Raw genomic sequence first — 21,933 nt, 5'->3', positions numbered from 1 at the left:
CATTCGTAGGGACTAAATTTGTCTGCACTGGTGGATTATTCATTGTTAAACTAGCATTTTTAATAAATCTATGTTTAAATCAAAATTTTACCAACACAAAAGTGGCCAACGATTCATAATTCATTCTAGAAAACTGGACTGAATGACTGGAATTAGCTCACTCAAATACTTTCTTTAGTGATTTTACAAGGTTTTTTTTCAACCTCACAATTAGTAAAAGCAGTTAAATGGTTAAACATTATAGTGGATTATCTAAACCATATTTATATTTGACATTTACAATGTATATCCTGAATAAAGCAAAGAGAAAGAAACCAGAAAAGCAGGATTAATTTTTCAAAAGTCACTCGTGGTGTTGTGGTCTGTTGGAAATGCAACCCAGCGGGGTTCTTCTCCGCAGAAGCCCTAATCCGCAGCATCACCTCTTTCCAGCCTCCTCCAGCGGAGAGGGAAAGCTGCCCACATCTCCCTGCACCAGGCCAAGAGGAAGGCATATCCCCCCTCAGGTGGCCCAGTGAAGCATGACGGGAAGGAGGGATAAGAAGACGGGGTGTGAGGAAACAGAATGAGGAGGCAGACCGAAGCCTTCGGAGCTAAAACGTAGCCAACAACAATGCATAGATTATGATTCGTATTTGAGCTGTCGTGTGCACTTCTCGCAGTTCGGGGGAGACCCACGGCCTCGGAGCACCGCTGGACCTGATGCATGTGTATTTAAAGGCTGCTTATCGCCTCATTCCCAGGAAACAACGACTTGCGAAATCACTTAAATGAAGTCGTGTGGTCAGTCAGAAGACTCATAAGAGTCGCGCACTTCCAGGATCACAGTCCTGCTCTTTAGGAAGAGCCACAAATATCACAGAGGTAACAACAGAATCAGGGAAAAACCTGTGACCGCCGACGCACGATCCAGCCTTTTCGTGACACACTAGCTATTGTAGAGCCAGACAGTTGCTGTGTTTGGAAATGCTACATGATACTGCACTGAAAATGACAAGAGTGTGGACAATAAATATAGGGCTGTCAGTAGATTTCAATTTTTAATCTCGATTAATCGCACTAAAGCGGTTTTAACTCGCAAAGATTTATTGGACTATTGGACAGTAACCCAGACAGGAAACATCATGGTTAAGATGGCCGCCTTGACAACAACAGTTTCTTTTCTTAAAATGTGTGCCTTAACACTAAAAGGTTTTGTCTCTCCTCAATAATCACAAGATTGTGTTTACAGACGCAGACAACAAAAGTCGGCAGGAGGGTGAAGAATCCTGACACCTGAGAGACGCCGCATCTGTTAAATTTGTTTCCGCTGAAGCGTTTCAGGCGTGTCCGAGTGCATGGCACTGTGTGGCTGCATCAGGGGAAAGACTCCGGACAGAGGGTGACAGGAAAAGAAAAGTAGCTTTTCCTGCTGAGACTGCTGAATATGCATTTCCACTCCAGCACGTTTGTGTTTACAGAACACCACACATTCTGACACGTAGATTACAGCCGCGCAAGTTGACAATAGAGAAGAATAGTTGCCGCAGGCTACGGTTATTAATAAGACTAGACAAAAACTATCTATATTACTCAGTTGTCCGAAACAGTTTCTCCTCCGTCCTTTAATATTAAGACCTGTTCAGTTCCAGCTACCCCACTTTATGATGGATGGCCGCGTTCATAGTCGACTGAAGTGGCCAAAACCTGGCGCGTTTGACCATCCATCCCAAGTGATTTGTCAGCTGACGCAGCTCCCGACCAGAGGAGAGATGTAGCGCCATGTAGAGGAACCATCCATCGTCATCATCCGCCGATAGATTCTGAGGCCACAATCGCTTCCTATTCCATTAGGAGTAATACATGGCACACGGGCTGTGATCATGACTCACTCTGATATATATATATATCATGGATTCTGTTCAAACAAATATTTGCCCGTCTAGTCGGAGAAAAAACAGCCATTTTATGGGATGAGACACGAGTCGGTGCGAGAGAGCCCATCATTTCTGCAATATTTCCAACAAAGCATGACCAGGGGGGTTAAGTTCCTCTTGGGTTCCTTTGAGGAAGGCTTGTAAAACAAGCCCAAAAAAAAAGACGTCAGTGCAGCAGAACAACGGTTGCAGAGGAAGCACAGCTTTTTCATCAGAGACTGGCAGGGGAAGCAGCCTGGCATTTTTCCTGCCATTCTGCAAAATCGCCGTCCCCGTGTGATGCGTGATCGACACGGACCTTTATGCTCCAAACTTCTCACATTAACTCCCGCCCTCCGTCCCGCTGAATCATTTATCTGAAACCAGAAATGACAACTTCCACTTCTCCTCTTTCAACATCCAGGACAGGCTGCTGACACGCCGTTACAGAGGGAGACTGCCAGTAGTAGACAGCTGGATTCCTCAACGGCATTCCAAAATCCAGAGGCTTTTCATGCGCGACGTCCTTCCAAAATCTCATTAGTTACATTCAAGGGAAGTCGGAAATACCTGCAGCGTACTGGTACCAAAATATCTGGTACAGTATTAGTGTCTACATGGGCTTGCAGCTTAAAATTAGCATTCCGGTCCGACAAAAAAGACAAGAGGAGTGACACTTGAGATTCGCAAACCCAATACTATACAGTAATCCCTCACCATCCTGCCATCCACTTCTGTCGGACTGTACGTCGCAGATTATGTAAAATTATGAGGCTGATTTGCCGTTTTATTTTAATGTTCATTTATGGTTAATGTTGTACAGATCGCTTCATACCAAGTACGCTATAAACCGCTGGATGAGATCTAAAAATCTGAGGACCCCATTCAGTATTCTGGGTGCCGATCGGCTCGGCAAAGTACCGTCAATGAGCAGTATTGTTGCCTCCATTTGTGACCGCTGGGCATTCCTTTGCTCTGCTGTGCTGTGTGTCTATGCATTTCCTGGAAAATTGTGAGTATCTTTTGGGTCAAACTCAAGGCTCAGGGGCCAATTCCAGCCCTCCTAGTCACTTCCTGTGGCCGACAACAGCTTTCAAAAGCTATAGTTTGCTCAGAATGTGAGACTATTTTTTTTCCCAGCATAGGAGAAACTGTGGAGAACCTTGATAGTAAAGTGTTCCTAAGAATTCATCATCTCCAATGTATGTCGACATCATGAGGATAACAGTCTCAAACAATTGTAGAATCTGGAAACTGTAAAGTTCATGCAGATGCAAAGGGGATTGAGAAAAGTGTTCTCAACCGCGGCCTATACACTAAGATTGCTACGTTGCTTTTTGCCACCAAGTTTCTACACTATGTTTTCTGTAGTGCAGGCGCTGTCTTCTGCTTGCTTTAGTTGGTTTTAGACCACCTTGTACCTAGCATGTCGGTCCACGTGCTCTCCTGTTCCTCTTCTTGTCTGCAGCAGGAAACCCTGGGGTGTCCCGCCACTGTAAGCCCTTCACCCGCTGTACTTTAACGCTGTTCTGATTTGGCACTAACATTGTTTGTAGCACTCGTCCATGTTGCGTCACAGACTTTTTTCCAGTGAAATGCGACTCTTGGAACTTGCGAGATATGATTCACGATTTGATCGGCAAAAGAAAATGACATTGTCGAAGCATCTGCTGGGAAGGGAGGAGCCTGTTACTGTGGGAAACACGCAAAACAGGGCGCCCTATTTTGAGTGCAAGAACACCTGCGCTAAAAACCTGACAAAAGGTAAAGCTATGTGTGTGGCTAATGGTTTGTCTGTCCCGTCTCTCATTGGTCGAAACTAAAAGCTAGCAGGACTCACTCACGCTACTCTTCTATTCATCCCATCACAGCCTCAATTTTGGCTAGTAAAGTGTTGGAGATTACTCCATACATCTATGTGCTGTCAAACTGTCCCACAAAATGCTGTTACTTTAAATGACAGCACCTTTTGAGACTCTTGAACTCTGTGACAACTATATTGTGTAAAATCTGACAAAGGGATGAAAACAGTTCAGCCATCTGACAACTACTGCCAAAAATGACAACCGCTGATAAACACGTATTTTTGGATACAATGACAAAAATATATTTCTGTACCACCTCTCTGCCCTCTTTTGTCACTCAATACCACAAGCCATGTTTAAAAACAAATGGCTCACCACTAAAAATACATTTTAGATGGCATGACTATTTAAAAAAAATATTTTACTATGGACCAACCAGTTACCGTTGTGACGCTCAAGCGAGCTCATTCTTGACAGCACTGTTCGGCCTGGCGATAAAACATTAGCCAGGGACAGACAGTGAAGGGTAAACAGGAGGAAGGCCAACAAAGAGCACTCAGCAGTGGACGCTCGCTGCAACAACTGTGCACTACAATGAGTCGGTTATATACCGGGGCAATAATGGCTCCATGCATTGACCCACAACAGAGAAAGTCAGCTGTAATGTGGTGCGGAGTATTTACAGTGTTGGGTGACATGAGCGCTGAATTCTGAAGTGCTTGTTGACTCTGACAACATGTCACTTCTTGGAAACAAGAACCAAAAGTAACTGAATGTTTAGTTAGACTAGACTAGAATTTCGGAACATGACATTGCAATAGTCGTAATGTTATTCTTACTTTCTCTTCGGGGACAGATCCATACGTACTAAATGTCAAACACATAGAAGTCGTGATTTTTCAAAACTATCTAATGCGTAAATGAAACATCATATAAGGATTCAATGGCACTTTCTACCACTTGTGAAACATCTATATCAGTTTATTTATATCACGATTTTTGCCAAGTTTACGTGCCACTTCCTGGTGTGATGATGAACCCGTCGTGATTGGCTGACATGTACAGCTTATTGCTTTAGTTCGGCATCACACGAAAATCGGAATGGACGTCTTGGTAGACCATTACGCACCACGGACGAAACATTCATTTATTAGTCAGGAAACATTAGCATATGACTGAACAAGCCAACAGAAAGGCCACTTCCTGGTCTGACAATCACGATGTGTTTTTCTACGTCATCGGGCAAACAATCAAAAACAGCGTCTTTTGCTATAAATGTTTTGCGTGTGGTGGAAAGTGTCATCGAAACCTGTCAAAAAAAAAGTTTTGTCATCGCCCGGACACATTCAAGAAGCGGACCTTACGCTGGCACTTCTCATGTGGGGTTCCCCTACGCTAACTTTGCAACGCCACCTACAGGCTGGGCATGTGTACTACACTTCACGCTGCGTTCTATTAGACGTTACACATCGACAGCTTCACCCCACGTAAAGTTTACGATGGATGGGAAAAGCTTGCGTCAGAAAGTCAAATACGTAAGCTTGAGTGATGTCGTGAGCATGAGAAAGAGGCGCATGTGTGGGGATTAGAGGACACAGCAGAAGACCCTTCCCACTCAACTCCCTCCAGTCTTCTATGCGACAGCTCATTCTTCTTATCTTCATACTTGCTAGCAGAGTCGCCTGATCTCATCTTGCAACCGTGTAATCCTCCATTTTGATTGAAGAAACTACACGCTGTTCCTGACTTGAAGGCATGAAACCGATATAACTTTTTTTTCTTTTAAACAATTAGCTGGTTTCCCTTATGAAAGCAAGTTATGCAAGATGGGAAATCGGCTCGGGCTAAAACTGTGCACGTTACAGATGTTCATCACTCTTGGAGCCCGGCAAACGCCACCACGGGTTTACCGCTAATGAGCTGCTGTAAGTCATTAGCGCGACACAAATGTGAGTTCAAACCAACATTAAAAGCCAACATGGCTGAATAACTTGCCAATACATTATGACAAGCTGGTCATAACTGTCCTCAACGTATACATCATTCATGAGTGAAAGCTAGTCGCTCATTTGAACAGCAGAGTGGCGCAGAATTGTTTGTCATCCATCATCTATTTTACTGACCGTTTCCAGATCATACGTCCGTTTTTTTAGGTGTTTCTGTTCCTGTGACTTATACTCAGGTGAATATTAAAATATATAATTTCACATAGCAACATGACCAACGTTACATGACATTGATGTCAATAATCTTTGAGAAGGTGTTACTCCGAGCCAGAAATCTGTGTTTAAGAAAAAAACATGTCTCACAGAAGCTTTATCAGGTTTTTAAATGAAAATAAATCCACAGAGAAACATGAATGACCGGATCACTGTCGCTGCGACTGTGTACAGCCCGGACACCTGAAGGGACGGAGTAATATTTATTTACGTCTCATGATCAACAGCTAGTATTTTTATAGTTAAATGTCTATATTACCCCATGTTTCCTTGTTTTTTAGTCAGCTCGCTTCTTAGCTACATTCCACATCACGGTTCAAGCTCTGAATACAAACTGAGCATCGTGGTGTTATCGCTCCATGCAATAGATTTAGGAAAGAAAAAAATTCCCCCAGGAATATGTGACTCATATAGGATAGATAGATAAATACTTTATTCATCTCCAGGATTTTCATGAAATCGCTCATGACTTCTCGTGCGATAAATATGGTTTGTTTACACTGGTCAAGGCTGCAGCTATAGCCCTGTTGACCCCCCGACAAAAAAAAAAAATTTTTTTAAATCGCCCTTTAAACACCAAAAACACGGGACCTGGCCAAAGTGAGACCCTCCATGTGCTGCTTCTTGACTTCTCCCAACTGTGTTTGGAATCAATTCTCCTGCTGAAGCTGGGAAGAAAGACCAGCAGGTAACATTTGGAGCTCCAACTGTCACTGGCTCCTGCTCACAGAGAAGCAGCAGCCTGAGCGGAAGAGACCCTCAGAGATGAAAACGCTCCCATCTTCATCTCTGAAGAGACATTTCAGTGGTACAGTTTCATTAAAATCTCCAGTAGTTGGCGCGTCCAGCAGGGGGCAGAGGTCACCACGCGCTTCCATGGCGACCTGCACCAACACGGCTCTCAGTGTGGCAGTGTCCAGCTGGGTTGACATCACCTCCTCTTCACGTGGAGTTTACAGTTTCGGTGGAGACATATTTCAATGGGAGGAAGGCGCGCGCCCGCGACAAGTTGCTATCCCTCCGGCGCGCGCACACTTGTTCCAGCGAAGTGGCGCCAAGACAAGAGTTTCACGTCGGAAAAGTCGAATCTTACACGCGTGTTTGGGACCCGAATGGAAGCGGGACTCACGTGAATCACGTCGTCCCACGCCGCGGAAGCCTCGTCGCTTTTTCCTCCAGCTGTTAGTCGCTTTCTCTTCCACTCAGGACGAAGTGCTGCATTCCGCGTTCGACATCGCGTCCACTTGACTTGCACTTGTCTGGAGGAGCGAGGGAGAGCGCGCGTGGCCTCAGACCTGCTGCCTGCTCGGGGCTGCGCGAGAGAGTGAGGAGGAGGAGGAGGAGGCGGGGGGAACAGTAGCAGGTTCCCACAGTCGGACCCGCCCGCCACTTACGTGCGCGGACTACCAGGACACGTCACTGACGTCTGCTCCGCCGCTCACTCCAATGTCGCGGTTACACTTTCATTTCACGCCCCTTTTCTGCGTTTTATCGTTTAAAAAAAATTAATATCTCCGAAGTATGATGCGTTCAGGTGCATCCATAATCGTAGGACATTACATTTAAATTAAACTATTTCATTAAATAATGTTTGTATGATAACATTTTGTTCATGTATATCAGAAATATTGGGTTTTTTTTAGTTGGAATTTAGAGAAAATAGAGCCACAGGGTTCTAGACTAGTGCATTATGGGATGGCTGGCATTCCTATATGCATCATTTCATTGTTTACATACAGCAAAATAACAACTCAAACCCAGGTGAAACGTAGGACCTTTAAAATGTTCTGACACCAGTTATTAGATATTTTAACACATATTTATGCTCACACTTATTGCGCTGTTTTTGAGTAACAAACAGCAGAATATGAAAGTACGTCAGTGTGCTTATTTATTCATTTATTGTGCTCATTTATTTATTTTGTTGTTGGCATCCTTTCTCTCTGTGACACAAAGAGATCGAAGCAAGAACAATGCACTGACTGTAAACTCTCCTGTTTGACTGAGGATATATCATCATGCTTCCACAGGCTGAGGTCAAAGGTCACTACTTTTAGCTCTTCCATTCCCCCTCAGCTCTGTGCTAAATGTTCAGGCGTTCATCATAAGTGCCAACAGCTGTCGACCACCAGCCTTTGTTTCTCTACTCATGCCAGCGCAAAGCTCTTCCCAGGGAGGTGGTACAGTACAGTGTGTGTGTGTGTGTGTGTGTTTGGAGCCAGTGTTTTGCTTGGATTGTTTGTGAACCGTCCAAATTCCCCACAGAGCACTTCATTCCTCTCCTGATGGACTTCTTCAGTCTCGCAGGCGGCGTCTTCGTGTCCAACAGATTTGGACGGACACCACTGTCTGGAGTCTGTGCTACTGTTTATTTGGGTTTCCATGTGGATCTGGAGCTTCTTCTGCTCCTCTTCCTCCACTGGTGACACCACCTACTCAAACAAGCAAGTTAAGAAACGAGACTGTAAATATTAACAGAAGCTGAACTTCCATCTTGCTGTTTGAATGTGAAACAGTCATAATGTTATTTTTATTTCAGATCATTTTATAGCAAGGAGGGCTGCCTGTCCCTCTCTCTCTCTCTCTCTCTATATATATATATATATATAATATATATATATATATATATATATATATATATATATATATATATATATATATATATATATATATACACACACACACACACACACACATATATATAATAGATTATTATTTGTGATATTATAAGAAAATATGGGAGAATAGGTGGCCAAAAAATAGATAAATAAAAAGGCACAATGTTTTAAAAATGGAACTCTATTTTTAAAAACACACAAGTAATTTATATTATAGATATTTTATTATTAAAGCTTTTTTAGTTTTATGGTGTTTCCATTATTTTGTCCAACCCCTGTATGTGTATATATATATATATATATATATATATATATATATATATATATATATATATATATATATATATATATATATATATGCACAATTATAATAACTAAAGAGAAATAATATCTAAAGCAGTAGAAAAAAATATATATATATATTGTGAATGAAGAAATTATTAATGTATAAAGTAATGTTTAAAAAAAACTACAAATGATAGGACTACATAAATCAGATATTATCAGGAATATAGAAAATATAGAAAATAATACAGCACCAAAGCATCAAGAAAGGAAATTCAAACAAATGGCGCTTTTTAATTCATTTAATTAATGATTTTTTAAACATATTTTTATTGTTTATTTTTTTTATACATAACAAAGAGTGTTTTAATAAAACAATTCAGAATAAAAACCCTAAAATAAATGCATAATTGATGTAAAAATGTAAAATAATTTGAAGGGGTGATGTTCTGAAATTAATTATATTCATTAAATTGACACTTTGAAAAATCATATTTCGCAGTAAATAGAAAAATGGCTTCAATGTTCATGTAAAAAATAGCTTCATATTAAATGCAACTTCCTCATGTTCCTTGTAAGGATCTGAAAGGTGCAGTCAAAATAACCGTCATATTGCGTCACCAATACAAGAGCCTCTGTTGAAACTTGAGCTCAGGATCAAGTCGGACTGGCTTCAGTGAGCCTCAGGTGTGATTCACAGTGACAGCAGAATCAAGCCTGTTCCTCTCGGTGAGCTCACATTCCAGTTTGGATTCGGAGTCCGGACCATCTGCTGCAGCAGAAGGAGCAGAGACTTGATTGATGTGAGCGCGGGGTTTTGTTTACCTTCACGAAATGTGCTGCGATTGAGAGAAGCAGGAGTTTTGGGGATGGAGGCTGACGGGGGAAACAGCCTCTGAGTCACTTTTTCCAGACAGTGAGCCGCACACACTGAGAGGGTTGAGAGGCCATTCGCTGCTTCCTGCCCCGGTGAGTTTGGGAATTCAGGCAGCTGGCTCTCCGGAGGGGACGCTCGCTCTGATGAAAGAGAGTCCAGGTTCCAGCATCTCCACCGCAAACAAGAGCGGTTGCCCAATAATTCTGTCGAAAGATTCTTGCTCAACGCAGCGCAGACCTGAGCTTTTGGACGGGCCACGATCCTCAGCCTGGTTCTGCTAGCACAGCGGATTGGAGAGGAAGGATGACGGAGCATTGGAGTCCCGACATATGGAAGCTATTCAACCTAAGAATAACAAAAAGACTAAACAGCGGACGACACGTTCGAGGCTCTTTGAACTGATTCAAACCGAAAAGTGGTGAGTGAAACAAGTTTTAGAGGAGAAAACAAAGACATTCTCAATTACTCTTCATGTCAGAGGCTTCCTCTGCATGTGTGGCTTTTCTCCCGACACTCTGGTTTCCTCCCACCTGTCCGGGGTGTCCCACACCTCCCGCCTTGTCAGGACTCCATTGAATGAACCAAACAAACAGCTAGTACAGATGTTGTTATCACTTCATTTTCAGCGCTGATATCACACATTCACCTGCTCCTACTGAGCTCCATTCAAAGCTTTATTTAAATAACAAAAACACCTATCAGCTCATGCTGTTTCCCCTTCAGTCCAAAACCTTATTAAACAAACCCAAGCATTTTTTTTTCTTAGTTTAAAACTTTATTTCAATGAGAGAAACATTTAGCAGCTCTTACCCTTTTAGTCCAAAACTTTATCAAAACAACAGAAACACTATCACATTAAATTCTCTTGCTGTCCAAAACTTTATTTAAATGACAAAAACACTTTGCAGCTCTCATTGTTTCCCCTTCATCCTAAAACGACAGAAATACTATGCAGCTCACATTTTATTTCTTTGTTCCAAACTGTATTAAAACAACAGAAACATTTACCAGCTCACTTTTCCTCTTGTTAGAAACTTTATTGAAATGACAAAAGCATTCAGCAGCTCACAATTCCTCCCCTTTGGTCCAAAACTTGATGAAAATGATAAGAAATGCAGTTCTCTCATTTGATCTCACTAGTCCAAAACTTTATCAAAACAAAAACATTGCGCGTATAATTTGCCAATGATGTCATGAAAGTCCAAGAGCGAGCGCAGACCTCGGCCCCAGGCCACTGACTTCTCTCCCAGCATCATTGCCCTGTGTTTATTTCATCAGAACAACAACTTTTTCATACTGTCGATGTGCTAGATGAAGAGTATTGAAGCTCACATGCTGAACTGTTGCAGTGCATTATGGGACTTGCAGTTTGACTCCAATAATGCAGTATGTCTCTCAGCAGGTGAGTGAAATGTCGTTGCAATGTTGTAACAAAGGTCAATATGCAGTGGTACTGAGGACCGGAGTGCGTGTGGGCGCACACCAGGAGAGTTCCAGCCCGGCTTGATCCACCAGCACCAGGTTTTCCATCATTAAAACCCTCCCCGGAGCAGCAGCCGCAACTCAACCCACGGCTTCTTTTCCACATGCTCCTTCTGTCTCAGTCTCTCCTCCTCCTTCAGTGGTGAGGTGAAGTCCTCACGGCGTGCAGGGTAAACATGGAGATCTGACAGAGGAGCCACTCTTGTCAACACACGTGCACTTAAGTGCACACACACAAACACACACACACACAGTGTTTAGTACGTCTTTCATCTCCTTGGCTGCGCTAAACCAACACACTGGGCTGCAACACATGTTTAATTCAAAAAGTGTGTGTTTGCAAGTGTGTTTCCTGGACACGCTGTTGACGCTGACTGACTCATATATTCTTGTGTAATTCGACAGCAGCCTGGACTCACAGACTCCACACAGAGTGGAAGGAAAATCGATACAGGAGCGAAAAAGCTCTTTTTTTCTTTGCAAAAAAAAAAAAAAAAACATCTGCAAAAACATTAAAAGAAAGTGAAGGACAAATGATTCCTTTGCTGGATGGGTGGGAACCGGATCAATCACACAACAACTTAGGAAGAAGTGTAGCACCAGAAACATTTTAAACACCTGGATAGGAAAACTGCACTTCCTGAAGCGAGGAACTCTCCTGATCGATCCGCAACCAAGCGGCATCATAGCTATGATGAATACAGAAACGAACTTTCACCTCTGGATGACCTTTTGGTGTTTATTATTTTCTTGTTCTGTCAAGCTCACAAATACGTATCCGTCCAGAGCAGAGATTGAAAGCAGACGTTGTCCATCCATCATCCTCCGGCTCCGCCAGCTGCCAGTAATGGTTTTCATATGCAGATCCATCATCTGGTTTGTTGCCGTACCATTGAAAACAAAGAGTCTGTGTGTCTGCAACACTTGCAACTGCATTCGAATCTGGAGTGAATCTTACTGCGGCGACTTTATCGAGCCAGAGGAGGTGGGACTGTGTAGTAAAAAAGGAGATGCAAGTACTGTAGGAACGAAAGCGATGCAGACGTTACGACTCAAGCCATGAACGGAGTGGAACAGCGCCCATCCTCGCCCGCCTCCCAAGACTCTCCCTATCGTCCCTGACTCTGTTACCCATCCTCACTCCCATAGACTAACATTTTAACCTCGGGAAACTGGACTATTGCGTCCTATGCTGACGCCGAAGGCAGCCTTCAGCATCACATGTTGACGCATTAGGATTTCAACTGAAGCACATGCTCCGCCTTACGCAGCATATCCTGACTTCGTGGGCAGCGCAACACGTGAAAGAAAGGTTGGGGTTAGGTGAGCCTGTTCTACATAGCGACTGACATCCATGTGATGTGTTTTGGAGTAATGGGGAGTGGTCCTCCTTAACAGTCCACCTTAAAAGGTCGGTCCTGCTGGACTGGGCTGATGGAGCGCTGACATTGGGAGTCGGGAGAATTGTTGGAACTTCTTTTGTTTGTTCGCCTCCGTCCTGCTGCACTTGGGTTTCCCGTCATAAATTGTCACAGATCAGTCTTGACTTTGGGGCAACCAACAAGGCCCATCTGAGGATCTGAAAAACCACGTGGAGCGCCGTAAGTACATCTAGCCGTGGGCCATGAAGTGGAGACTAAAGGCATCCAATGCACTTTTGGAATAAGGAAGTATTTTAACATAAAAGCACGGCACCTTTTCTGCGGTGTCCAGGGTCACCAGGACGAGGAACTCTTCACTCACATCCTTGAAGCTCATCTTAAGCACAAAACAGAGTGTGTGCTCAGGAGGGGTTTTGTCCACGGAAAGTTTGTAAATCCGTCAGGTTTCTGGACTGCAACTGCAACGGAAATCTGAAACAGCTTCCACCACAGGCTTTGTATCGGACGGAGGGTTGAGCACCGGCGCGGGCCCCAAGTGACCCTCTGTGACCCACGTAACAAGAACAGCCCAAAGACTTCAATGTTCAGTTTCTAGGACTGAGGGAAGTTCAGGGTGCTCTGCTCAGGAAAAACAAAGTCAGATTGCCGTTCAGGATTCAGTGACATGAAGATAGATCATGAACCCGACAAGTCTTTACAAGGTGTCGCCCCATGTTTAGCACCCCAGGTCCATGTCAGACAGTTGGATCTTTTCATTATCAGATAAACGTCTGAAGCGGCTCGCCGGTCCGATCGATGAGCAACAACCCCGCGGGACACACAATAAGGCGAAGATCCAATTTGGTCTCAGTGGAATCTGCTTCTTATTGGCAGCAGGACGCGTGGAAGGGTCAGGCCACACCCAACATCCTGCCCCTAGAATGTCACTTGAATGAGTTCAGCATCACGGTTCTGGTTAGGACCAACACAGTGGGTTCAATGCTTTATGCCTTTAGCAGCAACTCTCATCCACTCCAGCAGGTTCTTCCACCTCCTGCTGACTAGTGTTGTATTGACAGAGACAATATTTACTGCGGTGACGCGCTCCATTTCCACAGCACACCTCATTTTATTGGGTCACGAAGCGGTTAATGCAGCATATTCAGTCTCATTCGAATCTTCAGTCCACTTCCTCCCTGCTGCCACGGCTCAGGACGTTATGGGAGAATTCCACGTTTCCCCCTTTTACGGTGACTTTTCACCACACGCTCCATGACTTGGAGGTTCCTCTAAGGAGGCAGTGCAAGGCTCCACTAAAGCTTCTGCCGGAGAAATGATAAGACTGGAGACGCTTCAGTCTGTCGGCAGATTGAAAAGTCTGGTGTGGATGGAGGGAGGGGAATGTTGGTAAAAGAACAAAGGCAGAGTTGGTTAGAAGTGTTTGCTTTGTTTTCCTTCCGAGCGACGGTTGTCAAGTGGTTCGATCAGAATCAGAGGTGGATCTGTTCACCACTCCAGGCAGTGGTTATAACGGGTTCAGCCACAGGGGGCAGCAGCCTGAGGTCGAGTGTCTAGTCCTGGGGATGAGGAAAGATCTCACCTGCCTCCTGGACCATCACGTATTTTGCAAAATCGGATTATTTATTTATTTTTCAGGCTTTTATTTATTTATTTATTTTAACATATTTTTTTCTAATTTATTAATTGTCCTAGAGGAAAAAAAATCTTTTGTTATTATTATTATTATTATATATTGTTAAATGATCATATTATTTTGTTAAAAACAAATGATCCTCTCCTTTCAGATAGTTCACTTCCTCATTTGTTGGACAAACAGAGGCGCTGGAGCGCACCACCCGCTCTCTCAGTTTAGCGGCTGCAGGGGTGCGTTCAAGAACATCTGTAATTCTCAGTTTCAACCAAATGACAGTGCTTTCTATTTTTAAAGATGTTTAACACGAGGTAGATATTCCATACAGTGTGAGCTAAGCTGAATGTAGCTTTTTTACACATAATGATTGGAAGAGAAAACCACAATTTTCAATGGCTCCATGGAAAGAGTTAGCAACTTAGCGTCGCTAATGATCTGCACTCAGGTAGCTACCATCCATAGCTCTACGAAAGCAGCATTAACTCACACTGAATCACCAATTAAACTGTTAGTGTTGATAAAATAATTGTTTAAAACACATTAACAACATTTAAAACAGTTAAAAATTGTATCTGTTGACAGCCCCAGTACAAAGCAGTTCCAGATTTTAATGCTCAAAGCTGATTGGCTATTGGTTAAAAATGAGAACATTAAACAATTCCTTGCTTGTGTTGATACATTTCTGCAGTTATTTTTAAGTTAACTAAAGATTTGATCGCACCACAGTACAGTGGTACCTCGGTTCTGGACCACAATCCGTTCCAGACGGCCGTTCGAGAAGCGAATTGTTCGAAATCTGAATCAATTTTTCCCATTACAATGAATGGAAAAAGAACTATTGCGTTCCAAGCCTTAAAACAGACTTTTGTAGGAGTGAATGTAGAGTGTCTGCTGCAGGTGCGCTGTTCCTCTATGTGTGTGGCCGCTGCATGTGGGAGGGGTTGCCGAGTGAGTGACGTCTCTCCAGAAGGGAAGAGGTGCCCGGTGCGTGTCCAGCTCTGAATGTGCGCTTCTGTGCAGTTTGGCTGTGACAAAGTCATAAACCAAGTCACGCTCTGTCCCAGACTCGCCTCATCCCTGTCCCAGCTCCAGCCCACAACAGGACATCAAACCCTGGAGTGGAGGTGTGGAGAGCGGGCACCTCCCCTGTGACACTCTACCACGGTCCAGTGTGGAGACAGGAAAGGTTTTACGCCTCAATATGAAGAAAAAACAGTCAGTAAATGTAGCTAACGGCACACGTCTGCATACAGAGGCTGCGTTATACACAATAACAAAGCGCTTCGTGGGTCAGCTGATCGGTCCGCGCACCTGTTTTTTCCGGCTTTTTTCGGGGGCGTTCGACTTCTGGATTTTCGTTCGAAATCAGAAGCAAAACAAATGTCGAAATTTTTGTTCGAACTCTGATTTGTTTGAAGTCTGGGACGTCCGAAAACCGAAGTACCACTGTATTTCCAAGTGGCTTCAAAGACTTTTTGTACTTTTCCTCTCCCTCTGCGTCGAAAAATCAATGAGTCTGGACGAGGTCAAACGTCTGCAGAGAATGTTCTGGAAAGACATGGTATCAGCTCATCAGCGGTCAGTGCAGCATCGTCCTTAGTGGACGCAGAGGTCGATGCCCGGGAAACACGGACATGTCATGTGACGTGATGGGTGGTAAGACTCGTGCGAGACAAGAGGGTCTCTGATACAGAGAAAGTCAACAGCGATTTTACATGTGTACTTTGAGCAGATCGATGTTTCATTTTAGTTGAGAAAACATCAAAAGTTGTGCAGCACCGCAGATGTGAGGAAGTGACTGCGGTTCACAGTGGCGTCCCGCTGTGATGCGGCGCTGGTCACGTGATCAGACCTGCGGGGAGGCGAAGAAAGTAATTAATGGATGGGATTGAAGGTGGATCGGGAGAGAGGAAGATGAAGAGCTGACAGCTGAGATTGCCTGCAGAGGTGATGGTGGTGAGCAAAGAGATGGAGGAAATTACGATGAAAAAAAGTGCTTTTTGCATGAGAAATGAAGAGGTTTCCATCAGAACTCTACTATTGTCCTCCACCTGAATAATATTTTAGTCACCGTCAGGTCAGCACGTACAGAAGGTGCTTCAATTTAAGGAATTTCAACACCTCGTTTTTTGGGTTAAGTGGAGTAAAACATTTCTGAGATGAACATGGAACTTAAAAAAGATGAACAGCCGAAAACAAGAGTGACGTTGAAACACGAGTGTTTGGAAGCCAACAGCGCCACTCAGTGGCTAAAGTATATATTGCAACCACGCTCGTAGCAACTATTTATTAAGTAAAGTAACAATTTTTGTTTACATTGAGAGCATTTATTAACATTAACGTCATGCGGCGCTAATATTGAAAACACCGTCTTAATTTGATCAAGTTCCGCTTTAGGACAAATTCCAGAACTTTTCGTTTTCATTTTTTAATATTAAATACTGCGCATCTACATTTTAGATGTAAATAATCAACAACAGACGTAAGGATGCTATTTATATTCCGTGTTTAGCATAACACCAGTGACGAACTAGCGTCAATATTGAGGCTACAGTTTCCTAAACGCTTTGGTAGCTCAGTTACTTCACTGCCCTCTGGTGGACAGCCGAGTCTTCACCCCACATGATCATATTACTCTTGGTGATGATGAATTCAATTTCATTTTTCACCTGCCGAAGTTGCTGGTTAAATTCCTGAGCAAAAGCTCATTATCACATTTACTTCAAGTTGAACCGACAAATTAACTGGGTGAACATGTTTCTTTTAAATAAAAATTACTTTTATTTTTTAAAATAAATGCATTTGTACAGTCAGAAAACAGCAGCAGGACATGCGACGCTGCTCTTGACACTTGGAGCAAAAAGAGAAAAAAAAAGAATAATGTGACTTTTCTTTTTTACTAAACTTGAGGTGAAGCTTCTTCATATGGGATTTAAACTAGAGACACTTCAGCGGTGACAAAAGAGCGACGCGTGCCGTCAGCTCAAACTCAGACACACGAAAGTGGGGAAACAAAATGCTAAAATGAAAGAAAACCGCAGCAGATAAAATCATTTCATAGTCTGCTTTAAAAAATACAAGACAACATTTGTAGTCAAACGTCAAGTTTGAGTGTTTTCTTCATATATATATTCATATTTATCTTCACTGTCACCACCACGGATCGGAACGTCACATGAAGACGCTTCAGGGACAGGAAAAAAAAACTTTTATACCCGGAAAAACTGCTCTGTACAATTTTATAAAACCTGTTTTTACATTAGTTACAAAAAAATACTTCATTCACTGATCCTTCGTTGTGAGGAGGAAAAGAAAGGTTGCATATTTAATCCTCGAATTTTGACCTTTTGCTGGTGTGTGATGAGAAAGTGATAATACTATGCGGCGACACACTGATGTAGTAACTAACGTAGTGTTTGTGCAGGGACGTGCCAACGCTGTCGCTACATTTGGCAACTTCAGACTCCGGCGAAGCAGCTGACCAACGGTCAGAGAACGGTGGCGCACGCTTGTGTGTGTGGATAAAAGCTAAAACCAGGCGTGTTTAGACTTCAACACTAAAAACAGCTTATTTGACCAACTTCATTAGAAGTGCTGTGACCGAACCTCCACAAGCAGCCACTCGCCAAAAACTTAAATAACAAGAACGGCAGCCATTTTGGGCCGAGTTCAATCCGGAACGACTGGGATGTTTCAGTGGACGTATCATCAGCACAAGAGGAGGAAGGAAGTTTAAAAAAAAAAAAAAAAAAAAAAAAGTTTGTGCTGCGGGAGGTCAGAGGTCATCCGGAGTGATAGTGTTTCCGACGTGTTAGCGTTACATGAGTAAAAACAACCGGCCGAGGCGACGGTGTTGCATCTGCTCCGGACAGTTAAGAAGAAAAACAAATAAGTATTTGACAATAAACGACGTGATCCCGCTCCCTGCCGCCCCCTGGTGGCCGGCGGCGGGTTTACACCCAACCGCTGGTCAGTTTGTAGAACATCTCTTCGTCCAGAGACTCGTTCTGGTCCTTGGCACGCGTGGACAGGAAGATGTAGCCGCCAATGAACTCGTGAACCACCTTGCAGTCGACCTCGGCGCAGATGAACGACAGACACGGCTCGTCGGCGAACTCCACTGTCACCTGCCGACCACAGCACAGCAACGCAGGGGGAATTAAAGCAACCAGGTCTACATTTGACTCCATAGAGACTCATTCAATCTCTCTCATTTCATCTCTTCATTCTAGAGAAGGAAGAGATTTGCAGGCGTCCATATGCAGTTCCCCATATGTTGGCGCTAAACTCCAACTCACAACCAGCTTCTTCGCCAAGCCTTTCTAGTTTTTATCTCACTTAAAGGATCCAGTTGTGTCGTACATCTGTTCACTTGTGTGGATGCTAATGTAAGGTGGATGTCACTCAAACCTCTCAGCTTCTCAGAGGTTCATCTAAGGTGTCGGCGTCCTCCTACCATCTTGATTTCCCAGTTGACGTTCCACTGCTTCATGTTGCTGAAGCGCCAGGTCTTGATGGCGTCCCCGGTGCCCGCGTCCATCCGGATCAAGCGGTTGTAGGTGATGCCGATCAGCTCTTCTCGCTTCCCGCCCTGGAACCTGCCGTCGCAGAAGAGTGAGTCAGAACCCGGGTCGGAGCAGAGCGGAGGTGCGGTGAAAACCCACTTGGCCAGGAAGTGCGTGATCCCGAACTCTGGCAGCGACTGCCACGCCTGGATGAAGCGCATCTTGGCTTCGATGAGACTCATCTGGGCCACGTTCTGGTGGGCCTCCAGGATCCGGGCCGAGATCTGACGGGGACAAGGACAGGATGAAGGAAGGCAGAGCTCCAGAGTGGATCCACACACACCGCAGCCACCACAACATACGCACACATTAGAAGAAACAACTGAGAAAGAGAGGACAGGGCCGGAGCCACACCAACATGATGCGGCTCTCTGTGTTCACCTCAGATACACGGCAGCCGCTGCTGCTCTGCAACAACCATATCCATGAGCTTATTCCACATGAATGAAGAAGAGTTTCAGCTTCAGCACTTCAAACACTGCCCCGTGTTCATCCTTGCTTAGAACCACACCAGCACTGAGCCGACAGCATTCGCCTGTCGCTCCACTGAAACATGTTAGTGACTAGAGCTACTCCACTAAGGACACGGAGGCTACTCTGGCGCACGTTAATGACACGTCATGCACAGATCTAGAGCACCCAGTGGACACACGGTTCTCAACTTACCAGGTCCCTGATAAAGCCTTGCTGAAGAGAGACACACAGGGAACACACACAGGGAAGAAGGAACAGTGTAAATCACACAGAAAGAAAAGTCAAAACTTCAAACCAGAGGAAGGCAGACGGATGAGGAAGGGCTGGAATATTGACAGTAGCGCCACAAAACTTATAGCCAGATAAAGACTTGATATCGCACATGAACAAAGTTTCATTTGAAGTACGACAGAGATAAAGATGAGCTAGTTACTGTGAAAACAACCATGCCAGCTCATAACTTGTCTTCTTTCTAGTATAATCTACATATAAATGCGTCATCAATTCGTATTATCAATCATATTTTTCAATACATAATTAAACACCTGAAGCAAGTCACTTTTTGTACGCTATATTCCGCAGCTCAGCCACCAGATGGCGACATTGATCAAGTGTCTATATTTACGACTCGCAGAAGCGCAGTGTTCGCTGTCCTGAGGAGAGTATCGCCTTCGCTCCCTGGATTTCACTCGTCATTAAACCAACGTCCACACCAGTTGTCTAAAAATCCCTGGACGAGGATCCCTCGGGACCTTCAGCACGGAAGAAACACTGGAGGGTCCGGGCGACAGGAAGTGCAGTGGACAAGGAGGAGGGGCGGGGTCACAGCTGACGGTGCTTTTCCCAGAGCGCTTTCCCGCGCAGCGTTCCCAGGCACGGCTCACTTCCTGTCCGCCCCCTCCCACTGGGAGACTGCATGGACTGCAACATCCACGGCACTTCTCGGTTTTAGGGTAACTCCTCCTCCAGCATTACATACATTGCTTTTTGCTTATTTACACATTTTAAATCAAACAGTTTGCTATGCAAATCAGAGCTGCTGAAGTTCAGTCTTGACTGACTATTATTTGAGTCATGGTTATGATGCCTCCTTGTGGATAGCTGTAGTCCTTCTATATTTCAGGAAGTACAACTGAAACCCTATAAACAAAGTGTATCAAGCCTTTTTGGTTGGCGCTGAGTAACACGCTCTTTGACCTCTCTTTTTCGGCGAATCTCCTAAATGGAGGGCGACAAATACAACACTATCAAGTACTTAATCTCCAAATAAAAATAACAGTCTGCATCTCATAGTTTATCTTCACAGTCTGAAGTGCTCCTGAGTAATCACTTACCGTACTCGCGCCCCCCCCGAATCCCGCCAACCCTGCGGCAGCACTCCACTTATGCACGATGACTTAAGCAAACCCAGATTGAGTGAGTACGGCGAGGGGAAGGCCTGGCACACGGACGTGTACGCAGCTGCTCCAGAGTACACATCAGCTGGTGTTTGTGTGCTAACGTGTCGGCCACATCCTCATCCTCCAATATTGACCCGCGAGTTTATCCAGTCGTGATGTTAAATATAGCAGGGGTTTGTTAGGGTGATGCGCCCGCTCCTTTATATCAACACGCTGCTCTGAAGTATCTGTTACTGCGGTCACGATTTGGTTACCCGGTTGTCCTGGATTTCCCCTGAGCAGGGAGGGAGGAGCAGTAAAGACGGGGGAGTGGTGGGAGGCTACATTCCACAGCAAGCCAAGGAGGGCGACTAACAGGGTCCATTTGCGAAGCATCACCATGTGAATCCAGAAGGATGAGAACTGGTCTTACCTGCTTGTTCTTGTACTTCTTCAGGTACCGCGGAGACACCAGGCATTCTGGGTTGATGTCGGTCGTGATGGGCTCGATGAACTGAGGGTCAGGGTTCATGTGCTGCATCTTGAGGAAGGACAGGATGTTCTGCACTTCCAGGTTGTAGGAACTGTCAGCCATGGTCTTCCCCTTGGAGGCCAAGCGGCAGGCTGCCATCCAGTGGGCGTATTGCTTCTCCTGCGCAGGGAGAGAGAGACCGGCCGTTTAAACACCTGCAGACTCGCACTCAGGTTCAGCCGTACCGTGTCGCATCGTAGCCAGATCTCGTTCATGCCGTCGGCCACCGGGATTAGCAGCTTGATGTTGAATTTCTGGCCGGAGATGTTCACATCAGGAGTTACCTCGCAACCTACAGGCAGAGGCCACAGTGGAGGGATCAAGAGGTGGTCAGCGCCGGCGGCGCAGGAGCAACAGCGATGTACCTTTAAGATTCATTTGGTGTGCAGGTGTGCCGTGAGACTCCTCTTTCGTTTTGTAACAGGAAATGGTAATATCTTTGAACGTGCACCAGTACTGCTTATAACCCTTCAGCGTCAGTTTCTTGGGCCTGGAGACGGAAGAGACACAAAGGCTCGTTGGACGACAGCGATTTAGTCAGACATTCGCAGGCAAAGCAGAGGAAAAAAGGAGGCGCGGTTCTCAAGCTCAGCAAAGCACTAATGGAAGCCATTAAAGAGGAAATGCTTTATTGAGACAAACCCACCCACACTGGCATTTTACTGGACTCCCACCCGAGGGGCCACCAGCTTGTCAGCAAAGGCATCAAGCCAAACAATATATAGAGTAGATTTTTGCTTCGCCCAACTGTGAGGAGGCTCTAAGGATCCAGTGGCACACACAGCACTTT

At 44.6% G+C, this 21,933-nt stretch overlaps 2 protein-coding genes across 10 annotated transcripts in view; both read right to left on the bottom strand.

Annotated features, from left to right (window-relative positions):
* The window catches only part of stxbp6 (syntaxin binding protein 6 (amisyn)), a 60,695-nt gene extending 53,454 nt beyond the window's left edge, over window positions 1-7,241 (bottom strand). For all 3 annotated transcript variants that reach the window (XM_053845363.1, XM_053845362.1, XM_053845364.1), the window contains exon 1: window positions 7,049-7,241. The gene's annotated coding sequence lies outside the window, so the exon portion shown is untranslated. The remainder of the gene's footprint in view (window positions 1-7,048) is intronic.
* Window positions 7,242-16,973: 9,732 nt separating this feature from the next.
* fermt2 (FERM domain containing kindlin 2) overlaps window positions 16,974-21,933 on the bottom strand; it is a 30,155-nt gene continuing 25,195 nt past the window's right edge. For 2 of the 7 annotated variants that reach the window (XM_053845132.1, XM_053845134.1), the window contains 7 exons: window positions 21,509-21,633; window positions 21,329-21,435; window positions 21,045-21,263; window positions 19,425-19,445; window positions 18,858-18,982; window positions 18,650-18,791; window positions 16,975-18,320 (listed from right to left, as the gene is read on the bottom strand). In XM_053845132.1, coding sequence (XP_053701107.1) covers window positions 18,147-18,320; window positions 18,650-18,791; window positions 18,858-18,982; window positions 19,425-19,445; window positions 21,045-21,263; window positions 21,329-21,435; window positions 21,509-21,633 — 913 coding nt within the window. In that variant the 3' untranslated portion in view covers window positions 16,975-18,146. Of the gene's footprint in view, window positions 18,321-18,649; window positions 18,983-19,424; window positions 19,446-21,044; window positions 21,264-21,328; window positions 21,436-21,508; window positions 21,634-21,933 lie in introns of all 7 variants that reach the window. The other 5 variants (XM_053845133.1, XM_053845135.1, XM_053845130.1 and 2 more) reach the window with 3 other exon arrangements.

The sequence above is a fragment of the Synchiropus splendidus genome, chromosome 16 (genome assembly GCF_027744825.2).
Source record: "Synchiropus splendidus isolate RoL2022-P1 chromosome 16, RoL_Sspl_1.0, whole genome shotgun sequence".
NCBI lineage: Eukaryota > Metazoa > Chordata > Actinopteri > Syngnathiformes > Callionymidae > Synchiropus > Synchiropus splendidus.
Note: the sequence above shows the minus strand (reverse complement) of the source record. Positions and strands in the feature narration are given on the sequence as shown.